The sequence below is a fragment of the Podarcis tiliguerta genome, assembly GCF_965153285.1.
Source record: "Podarcis tiliguerta genome assembly, chromosome: 2".
Lineage (NCBI taxonomy): Eukaryota > Metazoa > Chordata > Lepidosauria > Squamata > Lacertidae > Podarcis > Podarcis tiliguerta.
This window is the reverse complement of record NC_139535.1, coordinates 16,801,568-16,825,254: the sequence shown is the minus strand read 5'-3', so window position 1 is coordinate 16,825,254 and position 23,687 is coordinate 16,801,568. Positions and strand designations below refer to the sequence as shown.

At 46.2% G+C, this 23,687-nt stretch overlaps 2 protein-coding genes across 3 annotated transcripts; both read right to left on the bottom strand.

Annotated features, from left to right (window-relative positions):
* Positions 1–539: 539 nt before the first annotated feature.
* Positions 540–11,094, bottom strand: LOC310670417 (cholinesterase-like). 2 transcript variants are annotated; one of them, XM_083425752.1, is made up of 5 exons: positions 10,970–11,086; positions 9,386–9,560; positions 7,625–9,101; positions 4,061–4,224; positions 540–2,061 (listed from the first exon to the last, which is right to left on the bottom strand). In XM_083425752.1, exons 3-5 carry the CDS (start codon positions 9,091–9,093, stop codon positions 1,994–1,996), a joined length of 1,701 nt encoding a protein of 566 aa, XP_083281878.1. In that variant the 5' UTR covers positions 9,094–9,101; positions 9,386–9,560; positions 10,970–11,086; the 3' UTR covers positions 540–1,993. The 2 variants fall into 2 exon arrangements, with proteins under 2 accessions (XP_083281878.1, XP_083281877.1); XM_083425751.1 differs by lacking the exon at positions 9,386–9,560 and having other exon boundaries at positions 10,970–11,094.
* A 5,701-nt stretch (positions 11,095–16,795) lies between these two features.
* On the bottom strand, positions 16,796–21,291 carry LOC310670453 (cholinesterase-like). The gene is made up of 3 exons (XM_083425842.1): positions 19,821–21,291; positions 18,711–18,874; positions 16,796–16,979 (listed from the first exon to the last, which is right to left on the bottom strand). The coding sequence occupies exons 1-3, from the start codon at positions 21,275–21,277 to the stop codon at positions 16,966–16,968; spliced, it is 1,635 nt and encodes a 544-aa protein (XP_083281968.1). The 5' UTR covers positions 21,278–21,291; the 3' UTR covers positions 16,796–16,965.
* Positions 21,292–23,687: the final 2,396 nt, after the last annotated feature.

The following is a 23,687-nucleotide window of genomic DNA, read 5'->3' as shown; positions in this document are numbered from 1 at the left end:
AAGGAGCCTTTCCCAGCCCTGTGTGTAGATGCTGGACGTTGAGATTGGGACCTTCTACATGCAAGGCAGATGTTCCACCACTGAGCTATGGCTCTTCCCGTAGAATCTTAGCAGTGTATTACAAAAATAAAAATGCATTATTATTATTATTATTATTATTATTATTACTACTACTACTACGACTGCAAGTCTGCTCAGACATATAGTTTAGATACCTACATTGTTTTTTTAAGTTTTGAGGAGGCTAATGTGTGTTTTAATGCCCCCCCTTTTAATGATAACCCTGTGGATTTGGGCTGTGTTTTCTCTACAGCAGTGATCCCCAAACTTGGGTCTCCAGCTGTTTTTGAACTACAGTTCCCACCATCCCTGCTCACCGGTTCTGCTAGCTAGGGATGTTGGGAGTTGTAGTCCAAAAACAGCTGGAGACCCGAGTTTGGGAAACACTGACCTACAGTTTTATTATGTGCACCAGTTAGAGAGCTCTTTGATTAAGTGGTTTAGAAAATCTTTCTGGGTAAATAAACAAATAAGAACAGTGCCTCGAAGAGAATTTTTATTTACACATCACATGCGCCGAATGCAGTCTGTCAGCTAGAAGTACACAAAGGTTTAACCAGAGCAACCCATAATCTTTTATGTGACCTCAGTTTCATTTGAGGCACCTCGGAGAGGTTTGTTCTTGATGTAGGAGAGGAGCCTTGGAATGGCATTTGAGGAACTGTACTTCCGAGCCACCCCCAGCTCTCTGCAGTTCAATCATTTGGAAGCTGCATGTGTACCACACATGCCCTGACTTTGAAATAAACTCGAATTGTTCTGGCAAACTGAGCACCCTTCATAGACATTGGAGCAACTGAGCGTTCTGTTCTAGTGGTGGGTGAGAATAACTGGCTTCTGGGAGATTTCAGCAGTTGCCTCAGGAGCATTTGATAAGCATTCCCAGGACCAACGGAACTGTGGAAGGAGAACAGATCAAAAGGTAGGGAAAGAACAGGAGAGAAGATCCACCAACCACAAGGTGAGAACGCAACATGGGCAGAACTTGTGCTTGAATAACCAACACATTAATTAATCCGGACCAGAAATCTTCAGGAAAACAATGCTAACACTGACAAAATGGCTCTAGACTTCACTTGGCATCATCCATTCCCCCATGATGTCTACATCAGCTTGCCTCTCATCCTGATTTCACAGAGATGTATGTTTCCCTGTCCCTATTCTGGCCATGGGGACACCATGAAAGGCAATAATTCTGGGGCATGGAGAAACTCCTCGTGGAACTACCAATTTTATAAGTCATGTAGACCCCATGGATCTAAGTGGATCCAGCATAATTAATCTGAGCCTTGAAAAGCACATAGAGATGAAAGAGGAAGTGAGAAAGAGTGTCATTCTTCCAACTTCCTCTTTCAGCTCTATGTACATTCTGCAGATACCCAGAGATTCAAATTCCACCCAGATCACAGTGCTCAAGCTATGCAAGGAGGGAGGGACAGCACTGGGTTGGAGTTAGCTTCCTTCCCTGCTGTTACATAGTAACATAGTAACAATGAGAAATTAATTGTCCTTTAGCTCCAAGGCACAGCTCCTCAATATATGAGGCTTTGAAAAATTCAGGAAGTGAATTCAGGCTGCCAAATAACCTGTTGCTTGCAGAATAAAGCAAAAGTGATTGAAAAGAAGCCACTATCATTTATAGCTGCTAGATATGTCATTTCCCCCCTCATAATTAACATGTGAATGTTGTGGAGGGAAATGGGGTGGCATTCGAAAATGATGGTCCCAATGGCTTGTCTTGTTCTAACCCGGCATTAAGTTCCATTTCTCATTCAGCATCGTCTCACAATGAAGAGCAAACCGTTATATTTGCAAATGGGCACCAATCCTACAAAGTGAGGCCTTTGCTGAAGTGTTTCTAGGCAAGTCTTCACCCTCTCTATTCCATTCGCACTTGATGTAAGCTATTTTTGCATTCTGCCTTTTTTTGTTGTTAAGTTCTGGTCTCGTTCTTCATATCTTCCTCCAAAATAGATTCAGAAGAGTCTTCTTGGACTTTTTCTGCAAAATAAAAAAAGCAATTGGAAAAATGATGGTCCACAGAGAGCCAAACAACTCAACTTCCATTTTTAACTGAAATGCATCCACAATGGACAGCCAATCACTTTCAAGCAAAAGTTTGGGTGGGGGGGTTTCATTCCTTTCCTTCTGCTGCTCCCTCCTTACCCAAGTTTTGATAATTTTAAAAGGGGTATACCTAAGACGACAGGGACGCTGGTGGCGCTGTAGTCTAACCCACAGAGCCTAGGGCTTGCCGATCAGAAGGTTGGCGGTTCGAAACCCCGTGAGCTCCCGTTGTTCCATCCCTGCTCCTGCCAACCTAGCAGTTCGAAAGCATGTCAAGTGCAAGTAGATAAATAGGTACCACTCCGGCGGGAAGCAAAACGGTGTTTCCGTGCACTGCTCTGGTTTCACCAGAAGCAACTTAGTTGTGCTGGCCACATGACCCGGAAGCTGTCTGCGGACAAATGCCGGCTCCCTTGGCTTATAAAGCGGGTTGAGCACCGCAACGCCAGAGTTGTCCGCAACTGGACCTAATGGTCAGGGGTACCTTTACCTTTTTATACCTAAGACGGGAAGGTAAGCGGCGTTTCCATGCGCTGCTCTGGTTCACCTGAAGTGGCTTAGTCATGCTGGCCACATGACCCGGAAGCTGTACACCGGCTCCCTCGGCCAGTAAAGCAAAATGAGCGCCGCAACCCCAGAGTCGTCTGCAACTGGACCTAATGGTGAAGGGTCCCTTTACCTTTACCAAGATGGTTACATCCCGGTGGGGTAGAGCGAGAGGTCAGCAGGAAGGAGCCAGGGAGAAGCAGGAGGGAGTGGAGGAATAGATAGTGAGAGGTGGCGGTGAAAGGAAGTGCAGGAAGCAGACATAAGCCAAGGTGACTAGGGAGAAGGGCTGCCATTGATACAAAAGAAGGCAATAACTCTAGGGAAGAGAGAAGAACTGGCAAGCCCTTCACCAAAGGAGCCATAAAAAGAGAGCTAGATGAAAGAAAAGGCCAAAGGGATGGACTAGGGATGGAGGAATACAGTGGTGCCTCGCAAGACGAAAAGAATCCGTTCCGCGAGTCTTTTCGCCTTGCGGTTTTTTCGTCTTGCGAAGCAAGCCCATTGACGGATTAGCGCTATTAGCGCTATTGGCACTTTAAGGGCTAAAAACGGCTTTTTAAGCCTTGGGGGATTAGCGGTTTTGGAGCAAAAAACCGCTTAGCGATTCAAAATAAGGGGTTTTGGAGCAAAAAAAAACCCCAAATTTTTTTGTCAATTTTCGTCTTGCGAAGCAAGCCCATAGGGAAATTCGTCTTGCGAAGCGCCTCTGCAGACGGAAAACCCTTTTGTCTTGCGGGTTTTCCGTCTTGCGAGGCATTCGTCTTGCGGGGCACCACTGTATGTCAATTTCAGTTTCTCCTTTTTCCAATTCTAAGTTCATTTCTCCACATTCCCACACCAGTTTGCATTGCCCCCCTACACACAATAAAACACCAAAAACAAATTCCTCATGGAAATTCATCAATATTGTAATGAAGATTTCTCCTAATGTACGCAATTCTACAATACAATTTGCCCCCAAAACAATGCAATTTTGTAAGTTATTTGCACTAATAGATGCACACTTCCCACTAATGGGAACAGCTGGATAACTGCATTACAAAATTCAAAGAAGTGCAAATTTTGAAGCGTGGCTGTGTTTTGGTTCTCACATGGTTTCAAAAAAATGAGAATTAGGAAGGCTCACCATTCAATGTGAACTTTCTCCCCCATCTCTAGAGGCGAGAGAAACACCACCTTAGCAGGAAAGCTGATTCCGAGATAGACAGAGAGGGCAGAACCTGTGTGCCTTATTGTCCACTGGGAATATTGCCAAAAAATGCTACAAAGAGGAACTGGCATAGGACCCCACTGCAACAACACTATAAATGTGACAAGACCTAAGTCAATACTAACTGTTGCTGAACTGAGCCCAAACTTACTCAGCCAAAGGACCTGGACTTACTTGAGAGTGTTGAGTTGAATATATGGGCTGCCAGGAAATCACAGTGGTGGGCAGGAGACGGCTTCTTGATCTCAGGTGGCGCTGCGCTGATGTGGAAGAAGTTCTCCTCTGTGGCATTGTAGAGCGGCCATTGCACCTCATTGGGCATGGACACAGTGGGGTTCCTGTGGAGGAAACAAAAAAAACCCACAGTCCAGATCCAAATCTTCTTTTTAAGCCAAAGGCCATTGTGACGTTAACATATGAGAGTGCTGGAGGTGGAATAGTTAAACAAGTTACCCAATCAGAACCCAGGGGGTGGAGTCAGAGGGACTATAAAACCAGCTCTGAAAGGGGAGTTCATTGGGAGTTGGATGGTTGGTTGGAGTGGGAGTGAATTGGGATAGAGTGTGGGTAGGTTGAGTTAGTGTAGCGAAATAAGCTGAGTCAGGAACAGTTAGGAGATGGGAAGACAAGTAAATATCTGAGAGGCGGTTTAGTGAGGGAGGGCAGGTAGCAGAAGTTATAGGTCTGGATAGGCACCCTATGATTGTAATTGACCGATACTGTTTATGAAACCACACGCTTCTTAAACTGCAATAAATAAACAGAAGTTTATGTTCCAGTTTAAACCTGACTGGACGCAGTATTGTACCAGGTAGGGCCTGGGTGGTGGCACCGAGAAATCAAGTGGTGGCACAGGGATCAAAATCATCTTTTTAAGCCAAAGGCCATCAATAGCACAAAACAAAGAGAGAGAAAATCACTCGTAGCATTATAAAAACAAAAATGGCTCATCTACACTGCAATAATAACCCCTGACCTTTAGGTCCGGTCGTGACCGACTCTGGGGTTGTGGCGCTCATCTCACTTTATTGGCTGAGCTCATCCCGTCACGGGGATTTGAACCGCCGACCTTCTGATTGGCAAGTCCTAGGCTCTGTGGTTTAACCCACAGCGCCACCCGCATCCCACACTGCAGTAATAGCAGACTACAAAATAAGTGAAACCCTATCATTTGTCATTTCACTCAATTCCTCAGGGCCCCGCTTTCATTGCTTGGAATTGTGCTGGCAGTCAACCATATGAGATTTGGCCCATTCCTTTTTATTATATGGATTGGAGACAGGAGGCCAGCTATATCAAATATGATCCTGTGAGTCTAGCTTCCCAGTAGGTCCTCTTCTGCCCAATCCATTTTGTTCCCCAACCACTGTGCTTTGGAATTCTGTCTCAGCAGCTATATTTTTATTTCTATCCCTTCTTTTCACCAGATCAGAACCCAATGTGGCTTACACAAATAAAAAAAGCACACACAGATAAAATACAATATCATATAAAATATAGTCGTTAAAAAGTAATTAAATTCTAATAAAATTAAAACAGTGCATAAGCAAATCAATTGGGTTACAGATAGTAAAAATCTATATGGAATACAAAGCGGTGCAATGTGAAATACACTGTAGCTGGTGGTTCACACTGACATTAGCCCTGCTCCACAGAAATTATTATTATTATTATTATTATTATTATTATTAATTTGTACCCCGCCCATCTGGCTGGGTTTCCCCAGCCACTCTGGGCGGCTTCCACAGAAACCAAAAATACACTAAAATATTGCACATTAAAAACTTCCCTGAACAGGGCTGCCTTAAGATGTCTTCTGAATGTCAGGTAGTTGTTTATCGCTCTGATTGCCCTAATGTACTTGGAAAAGGAACACTATTCGTTTTTGCCAAGGTAAGTATTGCCCAACACTTTGATTATGTGCTTTTTGTTATATATGGCAGGAGAGAGCTCCTAGCACTCAGTCATGGGTAGAAGGTACATGTTCTTTGTGTATTAATCTCTGGCAACAGTTCCTGGAAATCTAAATGGGTTACACCTGGCTTGAAAGCAGTACATGTGAAAAGGATCTAGGAGTCTTGGTTGACCACAAACTTGACATGAGCCAACAGTGTGACGCGGCAGCTAAAAAAGCCAATACAATGCTGGGCTGCATCAAGAGGAGTATAGCATCTAGATCAAGGGAAGTAATAGTGCCACTGTATTCTGCTCTGGTCAGACCTCACCTGGAGTACTGTGTCCAGTTCTGGGCACCACAGTTCAAGAAGGACACTGACAAACTGGAACGGGTCCAGAGGAGGGCAACCAAAATGGTCAAAGGCCTGGAAACGATGCCTTATGAGGAACGGCTAAGGGAGCTGGGCATGTTTAGCCTGGAGAAGAGGAGGTTAAGGGGTGATATGATAGCCCTGTTCAAATATATAAAAGGATGTCACATAGAGGAGGGAGAAAGGTTGTTTTCTGCTGCTCCAGAGAAGCGGACACGGAGCAATGGATCCAAACTACAAGAAAGAAGATTCCACCTAAACATTAGGAAGAACTTCCTGACAGTAAGAGCTGTTCGACAGTGGAATTTGCTGCCAAGGAGTGTGGTGGAGTCTCCTTCTTTGGAGGTCTTTAAGCAGAGGCTTGACAACCATATGTCAGGAGTGCTCTGATGATGTTTCCTGCTTGGCAGGGGGTTGGACTCGATGGCCCTTGTGGTCTCTTCCAACTCTATGATTCTATGATTCTAAATCCAAAATATGTTGCCTCACTAAATCCGAGGCGTTCTTTTCTCCTTCCATCAACCCAAAAATAAAATAAAATCAGATGAGAATCCTGCTATGGTAATCAACTTGTGGCCTGGAAATCACAGTCATATTTCAGCAGTGCCAAACGTGTCAGCCAAAATAGCTGACATTCCATCTTCAACCATCTTTTGCAAAGGTTAGTTGGTTATTTCAATTCACATCCCACCATAACCCTGAAATTGCCAGTGATAATAAAAATATGATATAACATGTTGTTGTTTTTTAAAGTATCAGTAGGGTTTTTTTAAAAAAACAGATAAACAAATCAAAAGTGCATAACATCAGCCACATTAAAACATATCAAGACAAGCTATTATTATTATTAATAATAATAATTTTTGTACCTCACCCATCTGACTGGGTTGCCAGTTCAGATTGAGCAGGCAAAAAAATCCCTGTCTATTATTATTTTTAATAGCATTTGCTTCTTCAGAAGGTCTCAAGACCCCAAGAGGGTGAAAGAGATGGTTTGGGAAGCTCCTTATGTCCCTGGAACTGAGCTAGGGGCTTTTTCCCATTAACAGGCAGTTTGCCAGTGAGAAGAAGGGGGGAAAACACCCAAGGAAGATACATGCCTTTTGTTTAAGACAGGGACTGGGAACTGTCCAGCTGTCCAGCTATTTGTTGACAGGAACTCCAGCTCCCATCAGCCCCAGCCAGCATGGCCAACAGTCAAGGATCATAACAGTTGTAGTTTAGCAACATCTGAAGGGCCACAAGTTCTCCATCCCTGAGTTAGGCCTTTGAGCTTTTCTCTGAAACCGGCCCCTCTATACTGAAACTTGATGCGGCAGTGCCCTTGTCAAAGATACCGAGGCAAGGAATGAAAGACCTTGGGAGGTTCAGGCAGAACCTTGGGATGTAGAGTGCCCAGAGCAAGGACTATCAAACCATGTCTAGAACAACCAGGGTCAAGTTGATAGAACAAGAGCTATGAATGTCTTACCCGCTTCTAGCAAACTCCGCCCAATAGCGCATCATCTTGAGGCTCAAAGGGGCGTCGGCTTCCGTGTTTGTTTGGTTTGCCCTCTGTAGCGACGACAGAGTTCCAAACAGGTAAGGCACCTCAACTCCATGGGCTGCTCCCATCCACTCCTGCCAAATGGAGCCAGAGATGTGGTGGTTGAAGGAGTAGGTGTACACAGGGCTCCCACCTGATGCCATCTTCTCAGCAGCTTCAGCCAATGGGCACAAAAAGTAATAATCTCTGCACAGTTGGACCATGGCCCCGTGGTACTTTTCTGGCCCGTGGCCATCTTCAGCATACTTCAGCGCTACAGTCTTGGCAACATCTACTTCCAAAGACATTTCGAACAATGTCATTGTTTCCTTCAAGAGCTGCTCCCAAGTTGACGTTCTGTCATCTTCTATGCGATCCGAAAGACCGCTTAGTGCAAAGACAGACCCATCCTCCCTGGTGATGCCTATGAGCAATGGTTTTGCCTGAAGGAGCCCACTCTGCAGAAGTTTCCTTGGCTCACCCAGAAGGAAGTCCCCATCTGTGGTGGGGTAGAAGCGATGCATCAAAAGTTGGAACATTCCCCTATCCATTTCCTTCTCCTGTAGGCAGCGCAGCGCCACACTGTGATTCCGATCATCGCAGCCCAGCCGATAACTCGCTTGCAAGGAACGCAACTTGCAATGCTCAGGATCCTTCCAAGCCCAGGGTGCATTGGGAGCTCCACTCTGCACCACAGCGCGGGCAAAAAGGGGTTGGCTTGCAGGTGAGAGGAGGTGAAACCCCACAGAGGCTGCTCCCGCACTGTGGCCAAAGAGGGTCAGCTGAAGAGGGTCCCCACCAAAGACAGCTGCGTTCTCCTTCACCCACTTCAGAGCTAGCTGTTGGTCCCACAACCCCATGTTACCTGGGACCTCAGGTGGGAGGAACAGAAAGCCGAAGAATGCCAACCGATAATTCATGGAAACCACAATGACGTTCTCCGTAGCAGCCAGAAGTGCCCCGTTGTACAAGTCTAAGGAACTGGCACCAACCAGAAATCCCCCGCCGTGGATCCAGACAAGGACAGGAACCGGTGCAGAAGGCCGCGGGTGAGGCACCCAGACATTGAGAAAGAGACAGTCCTCTGAATGTGGCGCGTTGGCAACCCACATTTTGTTGAAAGGCCATTGAAAATCGGTAGTCTGGAAGCAAGCCTTTCCAAAGTCGGTGACCTCCAAGACATGGCTCCATGGCCGGTGGGGAAGGGGCTTTTGGAAGCGCAGCTTCCCCAGGGGGGGTTCAGCATAAGGGATACCGAGGTAGGAAGTGACGGAGGCCGAGCCAACCGGGACTCGCTTGCCTTTGATAGGGCCACTGCTGGTCACCACAACGGTGTCATCTTCAGAGGCAGAGCTGGAATTCAGGAGGGAGAGGGAGAGGAAGAGGCCCAAGGATGCCTGGAGGAGAGTAGGCATTGCAGAAGCTGAAAGAAAGGTGACCCAGGCACAGTTACACCTTGGCTCTGATCCGAAGCGACATACACAAGCCCCCCCCCCCTTTTTAAATAAAATAAAATAAATAGACCCCAGCATATCGACTGTATTGTGTGGGAGAAGGCAGGTGAAAACCCTTCTCTCCACCCAACCCTCTTCTGGATATCAGTGGATTATAGATGTGTTTTTAAAAACTTGGCATCAGAGGGGCAGCTTCCATGTGAGTACTGGGAATTGAAGGTGGACTGTTGTTGCTATGTACTGAAGTTCTCACCCTGGGCCAGCAGGGGGATACTGTAAATAGTTTTCACTCAGGTCCACATATGCAAATAAGGAATTGAAAGTGACGTTCAGTGATTGGATAGTTACAGAAGGTTGCTACTGTTGCTTTGTAGTTGATCTCTATATAAGCAGGCTGGCTGAACCCTTCAATTCAGTTCTGTTCTGGCCTGTGAATAAACAACAGCTATTTGAAGAATCACTGTGTCGTCTGATATGTTCACCCACAACTTAACAGTTGTGCGCTGGTCCTACTTGTGTGCTTCCCATAGGCTTCTGGTTGCTCACTATGAGAACAGAATGCTGGACTAGATGGGCCATCGGCTTGATCCAACAGAATATTTTATTTGATGGGGAGGGAGGGAGGAAAGGAGCCATGACAGTGGGATCAATGCATATCTCTACCTGGCGCCCACAAAAACCAGCACTGATCCTGAAAGCATAGGAACATTTTAAATGTACACTTGTACCTTGGAAATCAAACGGAATCCGTTCCGGAAGTCCATTCGACTTCCAAAACGTTCGAAAACCAAACTGCTGCTTCTGATTGGCTGCAGGAAGCTCCTGCAGCCAATTAAAAGCCACGGAAGCCCTGTCAGATGTTCTGCCTCCAAAAATAGTTTGCAAACCGGAACAGTCACTTTGCGATGTTCGGGAGCCAAAACGTTCAGGAACTACGTAAGCTGTTCTAAAACCAAGGTACAACTCTATCAGCAAGCAAACATTCCCAGAAGTCCAATAAGAGGGGTCATATATCTATTGTTTGGGAGGGATGTTGGGGGGTTGCTGCTATTGCTTCTGTTGCTGGTGGTGGTTTTTTGTATCATTATTTTAGTTCTTGCGGTTTATGTGAAAATTGTTCAGTTTGGATGTGTATTTTTTGACTTTTTTATTTATTGTTTCTGACTACTTTTGTTCTGTATTTTTCTCATGTTTCAAGCCACATGGAGCATGGTTTAAATTGTGGGAAAGTGGCATTCATATAAAATGATCTATGTACAGACGTGCACCAAATTCATTTTTGTATGTCGACAACAACATTCACACACAAAAAGAACACACACGTGTCTTTGCGACAATGTTTTTGATGGTACCAATTCTCACCTACCAATCTTCATACAGAAGGAATATTATTCCAGTAAAGATGAGCAGGTCTAGGGGGATGGCAAGGCCGGTTGTGTAATTCCTTGAGCTGGAATCTTCCAACATCTAACTGTCCACTAAAGCTGAGTGGGCAACTTAGTTTACTGACTTTGAACTCCTTAACAGAGACTTTGCAGTCACCTCATACCTTGACTTTGTTCACCTCTTTCTCTTTTTTTTCTTTTGAGGGAGCAAGTCCCAATCCGCAGACCCTCACACGCATATGTCCAAGACTTACAGCATGATACAGGGTTAACCCCCCAAATGTTAAACAACTGGAACAAAACGAAGCAAGAAGCTATGGTGCTAGAATTCAGGATTCCTGACTTCCTTTCTTGTGCCACGTTTACTGTCCTCTCCCCCACTCCCAGGTTTGTTCCCCACGTCTCATCCCACTCTTGGAGGCATCTAAACCTTCTGCGTCCTGAAGACTCACCTCCTTTATCCCCGGTGGGGTTTTGCTGCTCCTTGGTATCCTCTGCAGCTCAATCCAAAGGGGAAAGGTGGATACTGAGGCTTATAGGACACTTCCAGCTCTGGCAAATAACACCCAGTGAGAAGGCAGCTGCCAATATGTGTGTATGCAAAGGGCAGTGACCGCCAGGCTCTGCCTTCTCCAGGGGACGAGGCATCTTAGGTAAGAGTACACATCAGAGGGCACAGAGGGAGAGCTGTAGCGTGCAACAACAACAAAATGGGTTTCATGGTTATGCAAAGTCTCTGGCCTTTTGGACATAAGGAAATGCAAGTTATTAAGTAGCGGGTTGACAAAGCAGACGACACAGAGATTTCTCCAAGTAGTTCTTTATAAGTAAGCTGGAACTGAACCGAACCGAACACAGTTCAGCCGGCCTGCTTTTATAGGCAGCCGGCTGTCAACATTGTAACAACAACAGCCCAGGGTTTCCCGCCTAAATTAACTGACGTGGACCTGAGTGAAAACTACATACACAATCCCCCCTGGTGGCCAGGGTGAGAACTTCAATACATAACACAAGTACAGTGGTACCTCGGGTTACATATGCTTCAGGTTACATATGCTTCAGGTTACAGACTCCGCTAACCCAGAAATAGTACCTTGGGTTAAGAACTTTGCTTCAGGATGAGAACAGAAATCATGCTGTGGCGGCACGGCAGCAGTAGGAGGCCCCGTTAGCTAAAGTGGTGCTTCAGGTTAAGAACAGTTTCAGGTTAAGAACGGACCTCCAGAATGAATTAAGTTCTTATCCCGAGGCACCACTGTACATGTGAACACAGGCAACTGTGGACTAGCACTGAAGAACATCAAAAGCTAGGTTGAGTTTGAATAGTGAGGGCAGGTGGATCTTTATTTATTGATATGTCCTGTAGCAGGGCCATATCAAGGGTTGCTGCTGCCTGAGGTAAAGGACAAGATGGCTGAAGTGCTGGGGGTGTTTCCTGCGTCCCCCCCCCCCCAACTGGTCAGTTGCAATCCTCCTTGAAGCAAGTAAAATCCTCAGTGATACAACGGGCAATAGCTATTGATCATAATATAGATATGGAAGCATGGGAACGATTGTGGAATATGCATATAAAATTTACAGCATGTTATGGTCCAAGAGAAAATTATATGAAATTAATATATTGATGTTAAATTGACAAAAAAAATGTATAAATCCAAATCAAATAAGTGTTGGAAATGTAAAGAGAAAGAAGGTTATTTTTATCATAAGTGGTGGTCTTGTAGTGAGGTTAAGGGAAGTATTTTTTGACTTTTTATTTATTGTTTCTCACTACTTTTGTTCTGTATTTTCCTCAGTCTTCCCCAATCTTCATACAGAAGGAATATTATTCCAGTAAAGATGAGCAGGTCTAGGGGAATGGCAGGGCTGATTCCCCTTTTTTTGCAATTACCTCTCACACATCAAGCAGTGGGCGGGGTTTGTGACCCGGCGCAGGCTTCCAGTGCCAGGGGGACACCCCTCTGCCTACTGGCCGGTGCTCCAGCTCCTTCCCCGCTAGCAATGGTCACAACTTTGGCGGTTTTAGACCTTGATCAGTATCCTATAGTTTGGTTTTGGATTTGATATCCCGCTTTATCACTACCCTAAGGAGTCTCAAAGAGGCTAACATTCTCCTTTCCCTTCCTCCCCCACAACAAACACTCTGTGAGGTGAGTGAGGCTGAGAGACTTCAAAGAAGCGTGACTAGTCCAAGGTCACCCAGCAGCTGCATGTGGAGAAGCGGGGAAGCGAACCCGATTCACCAGATTACGAGTCTACCGCTTTTAACCACTACACCACACTGGCTCTCTTCGGAATGGGGGGTAGCATTATTATGCAGCCCCATGTGGTGTCATCTGCAGGGCCTGTTAAAGGGTTGTTTGTGGGAGTCACTAGCCCTGAGTGGCGGCGAAAGATCAAACTACCAACATCAGGTGAAGTGGGGGGCACGCTGTGTAAAATCTCATTTCACAGTCCCCTTCACAGCTGGGGCTGAGAGGGTTGCCATCCAATGCCTAAGCCAAGGTTTCCTACATCTGAAATCGATAAAGCTGTGGCCTAATTTTATCCCATATGTCATTGTCATGTCTCCATATGGCTGGCTCCCAGGGCGGGGGGTTAAGTGCGTGGGCTGGCAAATAGAAGCAGTACATGTGTGTCTGAGTATCACTTTTTCTGTCCGTATTTTTACTTTTTGAAACATGGCAGCCCTACCCCAGTGGCTTGGAGAACCTTTTATCAGCTGGTGTTCCTTCTGCTGTTGCGAAGAGTTGATCTTCCAGGGGAGCAGTACCCAGACTTTGGAACGCCCTACCCATTAATATTAGTCAGGAGACTTTGTGCATTATTTTTGGCACCTGCTAAAACTTTCTTGTTTCAGCCAGTAATTGTCACAGGTGAGTCATTTTAACATGGAGTTTTAACAAGTCATTTTATTTTACATGTAAAGTTTTAAAGATCGCAGACTTTACCAGCATCTTTTAAAATGGTGTTCCCTTGTGGGGGATCCTTCTGGACTGTCTAGAGGGGCTGGGAGCTGGGGGCACTGTTTTACAGTGGTTTCGCTACTTCCTCCTGGGCCGTGTTCAGAAAGTGGTGGGGGGGGATGAGTGTTCAGACCCCTGGGCCCTCACTTGTGGGGTGCCTCAGGGTTCCGTCCTCTCCCCCATGCTTTTTAACATCTATATGAAGCCGCTGGGAGAGAGCATCAGGGGGTTTGGACTGGGTGTCCATCAATATGCAGATGATACCCAGCTCTACCTCTCTTTCAAATCAGAACCAGTGAAGGCGGTGAAGGTCCTGTGTGAGTGCCTGGAGGCGGTTGGAGGATGGATGGCGGCTAATGGATTGAAGTTGAATCCTGACAAGACAGAAGTACTGTTTTTGGGGGACAGGGGGCGGGCTGGTGTGGAGGACTCCCTGGTCCTGAATAGGGTAACTGTGCCCCTGAAGGACCAGGTGCGCAGCCTGGGAGTCATTTTGGACTCACAGCTGTCCATGGAGGCGCAGGTCAATTCTGTATCCAGGGCAGCTGTCTACCAACTCCATCTGGTACGCAGGCTGAGACCCTACCTGCCCACGGACTGTCTCGCCAGAGTGGTGCATGCTCTAGTTATCTCCCGCTTGGACTACTGCAATGCGCTCTACGTGGGGCTACCTTTGAAGGTGACTTGGAAACTACAACTAATCCAGAACACGGCAGCTGGACTGGTGACTGGGGGCGGCCGCCGAGACCACATAACACCGGTCTTGAAAGACCTACATTGGCTCCCAGTACGTTTCCGAGCACAATTCAAAGTGCTGGTGTTGACCTTTAAAGTCCTGAATGGCCTCGGCCCAGTATACCTGAAGGAGCGTCTCCAACCCCATCGTTCTGCCCAGATGCTGAGGTCCAGTGCCGAGGGCTTTCTGGCGGTTCCCTCATTGCGAGAAGCAAAGCTACAGGGAACCAGGCAGAGGGCCTTCTCAGTAGTGGCGCCCGCCCTGTGGAACGCCCTCCCACCAGATGTCAAAGCGATAAATAACTACCTGACATTCAGAAGACATCTTAAGGCAGCCCTGTTCAGGGAAGTTTTTAATCTGTGATATTTTAGTGTATTTTTGGTTTCTATGGAAGCCACCCAGAGTGGCTGGGGAAACCCAGCCAGATGGGTGGGGTACAAATAATAAATTATTATTATTATTATTATTATTATTATTATTATTATTATTATTTCATGTTTGCTCTTTCGGGCTACTTTTTAAATGAATGTTTCAGATTGCCCTTTGCAAACCTCTTAGAGGTTTTCCGCTGAAGAAGCGGCATATACCATATTTTTTGCTCTATAAGACTCACTTTTTCCCTCCTAAAAAGTAAGGGGAAATGTGTGTGCGTCTTATGGAGTGAATGCAGGCTGCGCGGCTATCCCAGAAGCCATAACAGCAAGAGGGATCGTGTTCTGGCTTCTGGAATTCAGAATATATGTGGTGAAAAATACGGTACATTTTGTTAAATGAAAACTTAAAAGATTTGCCCCTGTTCTTGCAGTGGCGAACCAGAGGCCTGTGAGAAACTCTCAGGCAGAAGCTGAGCACAATAGTAGTCACCCCACTTGTGATTCCCAAGGTTCAGAGAAGGGCAAAGTTCTATATTTGCTCCACTCGCTCACCCCCTCCTCCTGCTCTCTGCCAGTTCGATAAAGTCCCTGGTTTCTTTTTCTTTTTTTTATTTCAGAAAACATATACACTGCTTGATTGTAAAGCAAACAAACCCTCAAAGTGATTTATAGAAAGACAAAACAAGAAAAATTTCCAACCCTACTTGAAAACATACAGAGGTTATAATACTCAAACAGATTGAAATGACCTCAGCTTTCTTTAAGGTAACAAATAATCTGGAAATAAGTACCTAACAGAGAATGAGAAAGGCTGCTGATATATCCAGGACCATTAGGTGGAGTGAGACAATCACCTTAGATGGCAGATGCTGGGGAGATGGGGAGATTGAGTTCCATCATGCACACACAAACACACGCACACAAAATTCCTCCTGAGGGCCATGGTGTTGTTGTTGTTGTTTAGTCATTCAGTCGTGTCCGACTCTTCGTGACCCCATGGACCAGAGCACGCCAGGCACTTCTGTCTTCCACTGCCACCCGCAGTTTGGTCAGATTCATGTTTGTAGCTTCGAGAACACTGTCTAACCATCTCGTCCTCCGTCGTCCCCTTCTCCTTGTGCCCTCCATCTTTCCCAACATCAGGGTCTTTTCCATGGAGTCTTCTCTTCTCATGAGGTGGCCAAAGTATTGGAGTCTCAGCTTCAGGATCTGTCCTTCCAGTGAGCACTCAGGGCTGATTTCCTTAAGAATGGATGCGTTTGATCTTCTTGCAGTCCATGGGACTCTCAAGAGTCTCCTCCAGCACCATAATTCAAAAGCGTCAATTCTTCGGCGATCAGCCTTCTTTATGGTCCAGCTCTCACTTCCATGGTAGGTATGAGCAAATCTGTCACTTTCAGTTTCTCCCTGTTTCTATCTCCCACCCCCACCCCAGTCTTCAGTTTTCCACACCTGTTTGTGATTTGTTTTAAAATAACCACATGGAAATCCATCAGCATTTTAGTGCAAAATTCTCCTGATACGTACCGTTTTATGCAGGTATGCATACAATTTTTTTAATGCAATAATCTTCATATTTTGGCACAGCAATTTCCCCTAATACATCACACTTTTTTCTCGTGATAGTTTCTCCAGTACATGCCTTAACCTAGGGTGTGTGTTTTGTTGGAGACTGGCATTGCAAAATCCGGAGAAGGGCTGATTTGGAAGGCTTATCTGTTTCGGTTTGCATGCTGTTCCAGAAAGTGTGAATTAGGTGTGTTTGCCTTTAAATGAAAACTGACTTGAATTTCTCCCCCACCCCTACCCGCTGCATATTCCCCTCTCTTCAAGATCAGAACTGTGTGTGCACAATTGGCATCCATGTGCAAGAGCCCGAGATGCATAGAGTTTTCTGGGGATGGGAATCCTGATTAATCAGAATTTCCATTCTCGGGGAGGAAACAGATGTCTTCTAAAGACCCCATTCATGCATCTGGTACTCAGAGGAACTGAATGCCTGAATACGGTTTACATTTTCATTCCATTCATATCTCAGCAGTTTGTCTGCTTCCTCACTCAGCTTTGCCCCCCCCCCCCATGAACTACTACATCCTTTGTTTTCTTTTTAACATTTATTTTTAACATTTATTCAAAAGTGACAATATAGCGAGTGCGGATTGGAGCGACCAATCTGTGACATTGTGACAGTGAACCAAACTGTCTTGAGCAGCTACATCCCAAACAGTTGTGTAGTGTTTCGTAACATGGCTAGAGGTCCCACAGATTGTGGGCCTAGCTAACCTGTTCCTAAAGTGTGGTTTCCATTGTCTTGGTTCTCATTCTTCAGACCTTTCTCCAAAATGGGTGAAGTGCTGCCTTCTTCAGAGACCTCAGAAAAGGCTTTCTAAAAAAGAAAGAAAGAAAGAAAGAAAGAAAGAAAGAAAGAGGAAAAGAACTGATCAATAGAAAGTCAACAAAACCTTCATGCCCAAAATCTTAGTCTCTTGACATATTAATCTACTGGTATACTCTCTTGAGCCAATAAACTTTGCTTGAAACCTGGGAAGATGGAGGCTCTGTGGGTAGGTGGTTCCCATGTTTGAGAAATTGGCAAGTTACCTGTTCTGGGTGGCATTGCACTCCTACTAGAAAACCAGGTGAGTAGTATAGAGGTGCTCCTAGAGGCCTCTGGAGCTAGGAGTGCCTTTTCCCAACTATGTCTGATTTGCCAACTATGGCCATTCCTGGACAGGGATAGCCAGTCTACTGTAGTCCATGCATTGGTAACCTCAAGGCTGGATTACTGTAATGTGCTGTATTTGGGGCTGCCCTTGGGTCGAAAGCTCCAGCTGAGGCAGAATGCTGCAGCCAGACTTTTTTAAAAAAAATATTACTCCTACAGTGATGATAACAAGGCTTTCTGGTTCTCAGCCTTCAGCCACCATGCATCCTGTAGCAGAATGTTGTGGGAACTTTTCTAAAAATAGGGAGGGGAAATGGATGGGGAACTTAAGATCCTGCCGTTGTTGTTGGTCTGATAGTCCCGATTTGCCTCTCCCGGTTTCTCATTTCTCCATTCTTAAGAACTCCTGCAAAATGTGTGTGGCAGATAACATAACTATCTGTGTGGTGTTGTTTGGGCGCTTCATGTTCTTGCTGTTGTTTTCATGTTTCGTAACTGTTACGAAGGGATTTGGGATGTTGGGAGAGTGACCACTGGAGGGCAGGTAAGCCAGTGTGGGAGGCAGAAAGAAGGAGCCTTGAAGCAGTGAATGAAACATACTGCTATGGGGGGGTTCACACTTCCCCCTCTATCCTCTATCCAGGGCAGCAAAAGGCATTACAGTGGTACCTCAGGTTACATACGCTTCAGGTTACAGACACTTCAGGTTACCGACTCCGCTAACCCAGAAATAGTACCTCGGCTTAAGAACTTTGCTTCAGGATGAGAACAGAAATTGTGCAGTGGCGGCGCAGCAGCAGCAGGAGGCCCCATTAGCTAAAGTGGTGCTTCAGGTTAAGAACAGTTTCAGGTTAAGAATGGAGCTCCGGAACAAATTAAGTACTTAACCCGAGGTACCACTGTATCAACAATCAAGGACACTTTCTAGGCCAGGCAAAAACAAGGGGAGTGGGTGTGGGTTGGAGAGAACTGCAAGGGCCAGATGGAGACATGCCAACCTCCCATGCCAACCTCTGACACTGTCCTCTAAAGCTGGCCGGTTAACTAAATAGGTTCCCTTTCTCGAAAGAGCTCTTCTGTAATGCTTCAGAAGAGTACTTTGATAATGCCCATTTTCAATGATATCACTCCTCAATATTTTGAGCTAGCAATTGCATACCCTACAACATTTCTCCAATGAAAATGGGATGCCCTATTCTATTATTATTATTATTATTATTATTATTATTATTATTATTATTCCCTGGCCATCTGACTTGGTTGCCCCAGCCTGTCTGAGCAGCTTCCATTATATACAGAAACACAACAAAGCATTTCAAAATAAATAAAAACTTCCCTATAGATGTCTTCTAAAGGCTGTGTAGTGACTTATCTCCTTGTCTCGGATGTCACAACAGGAGCACAGCTGAGCAACTACATACACTCCTTCCCCCAGAGGAGCCCCAAATTCACCTGCTTCTGTCGCATTTGAAAAAAGAGATGCCAGAAAACCACAGTGTGAGGCAGGTGACCTCCGTTTGGGCTGGGCTGCCTTTCCGCCGATATGAAAGAAGTTCTGCTCTGTGGAATTGTAGACGGGCCACTTCACTTCACTTGCCTCTGACCCAGTGGGATTCCTGTTGGGGCAACAAAGAAACCAGAGAGTAAAGAGCGGGTAATCAATAAATAATACAAGATAGATGATGATGATGATATTTTTTTATTTATACCCCCACCCATCTGGCTGGGTCTACCCAGCCACTCTGGGTGGCTCCCCACAGAATATTAAAACAGGGCTGCCTTCAGATGCCTTCTAAAAGTCAGATAGTTGTTTATTGCCTTGATATCTGATGGGAGGACAGGGCAGGTGCCACCATCGAGAAGGCCCTCTGCCTGGTTCCCTGTAACCTCAATTCTCGCAGTGAGGGAGCTATCAGAAGGCCCTTGGAGCTGAGCAATGGGGGTGAAGATGCTCCTTCAGGTATACTTTAGGGCTTTAAAGGTGCTCAGAAATGTACTGGGAGCCAATGTAGGTCTTTCAGGACCAGTGTTATATGGTCTCGGCAGCCACTCCCAGACACCAGTCTAGCTGCCGCATTCTGGATTAGTTGCAGTTTCTGGGTCACCTTCAAAGGTAGCCCCACATAGAGTGCATTGCAGTAGTCCAAGTGGGAGATAACTAGAGCATGCAGCACTCTGGTGAGACAGTCTGTGGGCAGGTAGGGTCTCAGCCTGCGTACAAGATGGAGCTGGTAAACAGCTGCCCTGGACACAGAATTGACCTGCACCTAATAGGAGGATGATAGACAGACAGACTCCAACAAGTGAGAGATGTGGTCTGGGATGGAAGGCTCATGATGGTTGGATAGAGAGGCCTGGAGAATCACCTTTCTGTCCCCCCTCGACTGACATTTCCTACCCTGCCTCTACAAAATTGAAGCCTTTTGCAACAACAATCTGGGAAGTGGGTGCACATTTCAAGCTGAACCACATTCACGACTTGCACAGAGATCAAAGGCAGCCTCTAGGACACAGATAAGCAGGAAGTGTTTGTTTTACGACGCGGAGGGATTAATGCCTTACCCGCTTCTGGCAAAGTCTGCCCAGTATCGCATCACTCGACGGCTCAATTCAGCATCCTCAACCGCTGCCTCTGATTGGTTTGTTTGCGACTCGGATGCCATGATTCCAAACAAGTAAGGCAACTCAGCTCCGTGGGGTGTTCCTGCCCACTTGGGCCAAGCGGGAGTACGGTGGTCGAAGTAGTAAACATAAACTGGGCTCTCGGCTCCTCCGACCTTTGCAGCAAACTCAGCCAGTGGGCACAAAAAGAAGTAATCTCCTAAAAACTGAGTCAAGGCCATTTGGTACTGTTCTGGCCCATGGCTCTCTTGGACGTACTTCAGTATTGCGGCGTTGATGGCATTTTGTTTAGTTCCAATTTTAACTGTTTGATTCACCCCTTCATAGAGCTGCTCCCTTGTAAGTATTGAATTGTTTCCTATGATGCTTGGAAATAGCATTAGTACCATATGTGACCCTTCGTCAGCACTGACACCAGCGAGAATGGGTTTGCCCTGAACGCCACCAGTCTCCAGGAGCTTTTGGGGATCGTCTGGGATGAACTCCCCATCGGTTGTCAAAGAAAACATAGGTCCCAGGTCAGAATATGCCTGGCCTTCCTGTCCCTGTAGGCAGCTAACCATAGCACTGTGGTTAGCTGTAGGACACCCCATGAGCTGACTCACATTTACTGAAACTCTTAGGGCATCTTCAGGATTCTTCCAACCCCAGGGGGCATTGGGAACTCCACTCTGAAGCACAGCACGGGCAAAAAGGGGTTGGCTGGCCGGTGAAAACAGGTGGAAACCAACTGAGGATCCTCCAGCACTTACACCAAAGAGAGTTATCTGGGCTGCATCACCACCAAACACAGCTGCGTTCTCACTCACCCACTTCAGAGCCAGGTGTTGGTCCCACAAGCCAGCGTTTCCTGGGACATCTGGCGGCAGGTACAGGAAACCCAGGGTCCCCACGCGGTAATTCATGGAGGCCACAATGACATTCTCTGTAGCAGCTAGGAATGCCCCGTTGTAGATGTCTAGCGAGGCTGTGCCACTGATAAATCCCCCACCATAGATCCACAGAAGGATGGGCACTGGTTTGACTGGTTGTGGGTTGGGCACCCAGATGTTGAGAAAGAGACAGTCCTCTGAAAGTGGTGTGTTGGGAAATAATATGGTGGAATTAGGTAGGAAATCAATAGTTGCCTGGTGGCAAGAGTTGCCAAAGGTGGTGGCCTCCAAGACCTGGCTCCATGGCTGATGTGGAACCGGCTTCTGGAAGCGCAGTTTGCCTATGGGGGGCTCAGCATAGGGGATGCCCAGGTAGGCGGTCACAGAGCCAGAGCCAGCCGGGAGTCTTTTGCCTCTAATAGGACCACTGCTGGTGACCACCACAGTATCGTTTTCAGAGGCAGAGCTGGAAGCCAGAAGGAAGAGAAGGCAGAAGGAGGAGGGTGAAGTCCAGAATCGAGGCATAGCAGCTGCAGGTGAAAGAATAAGAAATGGGGTTAGGGTGGGAAACACAACAATATATTATTATATATTTCTTTTAGAAATGCTGCAGCCACATGGCAGTCTATTCTGTTCTCCAGATGTTTCCCAGACTCTTTTCCACATCGCATTTCAGCTTTCACATGACATACAACCGCATCTGGAAATCTAGTGGGGTATGGTGCATGTTTAGTGCATTTCTACTTTATTTGCAAAATAAAGTTTGGTGCATTTCTACTTTATTTGCAAACTGATTTTTTCCCACCCAGAAGCAAACAGCATGAAAAGTGGTGCCAAACTTGCACCATATTCTGCTACAGAAGTGCCAGGGATGTGGGTGGCGCTGTGGTCTAAGCCACTGAGCCTCCTGGGCTAGTCGATCAGAAGGTCGGCGGTTCGAATCCCTGCGACGGGGTGAGCTCCCGTTGCTCAGCTTCTGTCAACCTAGCAGTTCAAAAGCACACCAGTGCAAGTAGATAAAGAAGTACTGCTGTGGCGGGAAGGTAAATGCATTTCCATGCACTCTGGCACACGTCATGGTGTTCTGTTGCACCAGAAGCGGTTTAGTCATGCTGGCCACATGACCTGGAAAGCTGTCTGTGGACAAACGCCAGCTCCCTCGGCCAGCTCCCTCCAACCCCAGTCGCCTTTGAATGGACTTAACCGTCCAGGGGTCCTTCACCTTTATCCTTTTTTACCCAGAAGTGCCCTTCATGTGAAAGCTCAAATGAGGTGCAGAAATTAACAGGGAAACAGCATGAAAGAAAACTGTGATGTGAATGCAACCCAAGTTAACCATATAACAAGATGGGGGATCTGTGGCATTCCAAGTGCTATGGGATATCAGTTCCCATCAGCTTCAGCGAACATGGCCAATTGTCAGGTCATTAATGCAACCCAGGATTGGAGAGGGGGGAGGGAGACCAAGGAAACAATACCAGTTTTTTTAAAAAAAAGAAAGAAAAGGCTTGTTGATTTCATCTTCTCTAGAATTCTCAATATACTGGTTGGTGGAGGATACTGTGAGAGAGGCAAGGAAGTGAGGATCTCCCAAGCTGGGAGAAGAATGGGAAACTCCCAAGTGAAATCTGGGAGTCTTCACTTCCTTCTGTTTGGGATAAGGGCTAGTACAGTGTGGTGTAGTGTGGTGTATATATAATACAGTGTGGTGTAGTGGTTAAGAGCGGTAGTCTCATAATCTGGGGAACCGGGTTCACGTCTCCACTCCTCCACATGCAGCTGCTGGGTGACCTTGGGCCAGTCTCACTTCTCTGAAGTCTCTCAGCCCCACTCACCTCACAGAGTGTTTGTTGTGGAGGAGGAAGGGAAAGAAGATTGTTAGCCGCTTTGAGAGTCCTGAAGGGGAGTGAAAGGCGGGATATCAAATCCAAACTCCTCCCCTTCTTCTTCTTCTTCTTCTTCTTCTTCTTCTTCTTCTTCTTCTAATACATACCTGCGAGAGAGGACCTTCTTTCTTTCTCCTTTTCTCTTTGTTTTTATTTTTGTTTAGATCAGTTTGCTTTTTCATGTAATCTATTATGAAAACTTTTAACGAAGCCTTAATTATGAAAGATTCCCATCTACAACACAACCGCACATTCTCTGCAGTGGTGTACTTACCAAATATCTTTGCTCTGGATGCAAGAAGAGGACACTTATGGAGGCTTCAGACTGCTCCTTGGGGGTGCTGCAAGGAAAGCAGTTCCACCTCTGCAGTTCTTACACTCCCTTCCCCGTCTTTGAGACTGATGTGTTGGTCGCTGGCGCTCCTTTTGTATTGTAAGGTCCTTGCGGCAAGAGCATCTTCCAGGAATTGCAAGGCTCCTGTGTTATGTTTCATGCCCACATCCGGGTGCCCTTAAGCCACCAGGCACAACTGTCCTGAAATGTGACATTCTTTCTTCTAATGAATGTTGTTTCACCATCACAACAGCTGACATTTTAAGTCACCAAGAATTACTTAACGTTTTAACTACTGGTCATTCAATTGGGTCTTGCGTCAGAGCTAGCATCAGAACTGCATGGGGGTGAGGGGGTCTGAATGATTCTGAATTCTACCCTCTAGTTCCCTTTGTGCCTGTTGATGAGAGGAAAAAATCCACAACAGTGGTACCTCGGCTTAAGAACTTAATTCGTTCCGGAGGCCCATTCTTAACCTGAAACTTTTCTTAACCTGAAGACCACTTTAGCTAATAGGGCCTCCCGCTGCCACCGCACGATTTCTGTTCTCATCCTGAAGCAAAGTTCTTAACCTGAGGTATTATTTCTGGGTTAGAGGAGTCTGTAACCTGAAGTGTCTGTAACCTGAAGCGTCTGTAACGCATAGTACCACTGTATTTTAACTATGCTACTCAATCGGAAGAGCACGAGACTCTGAATCTCAGGGTCATGGGTC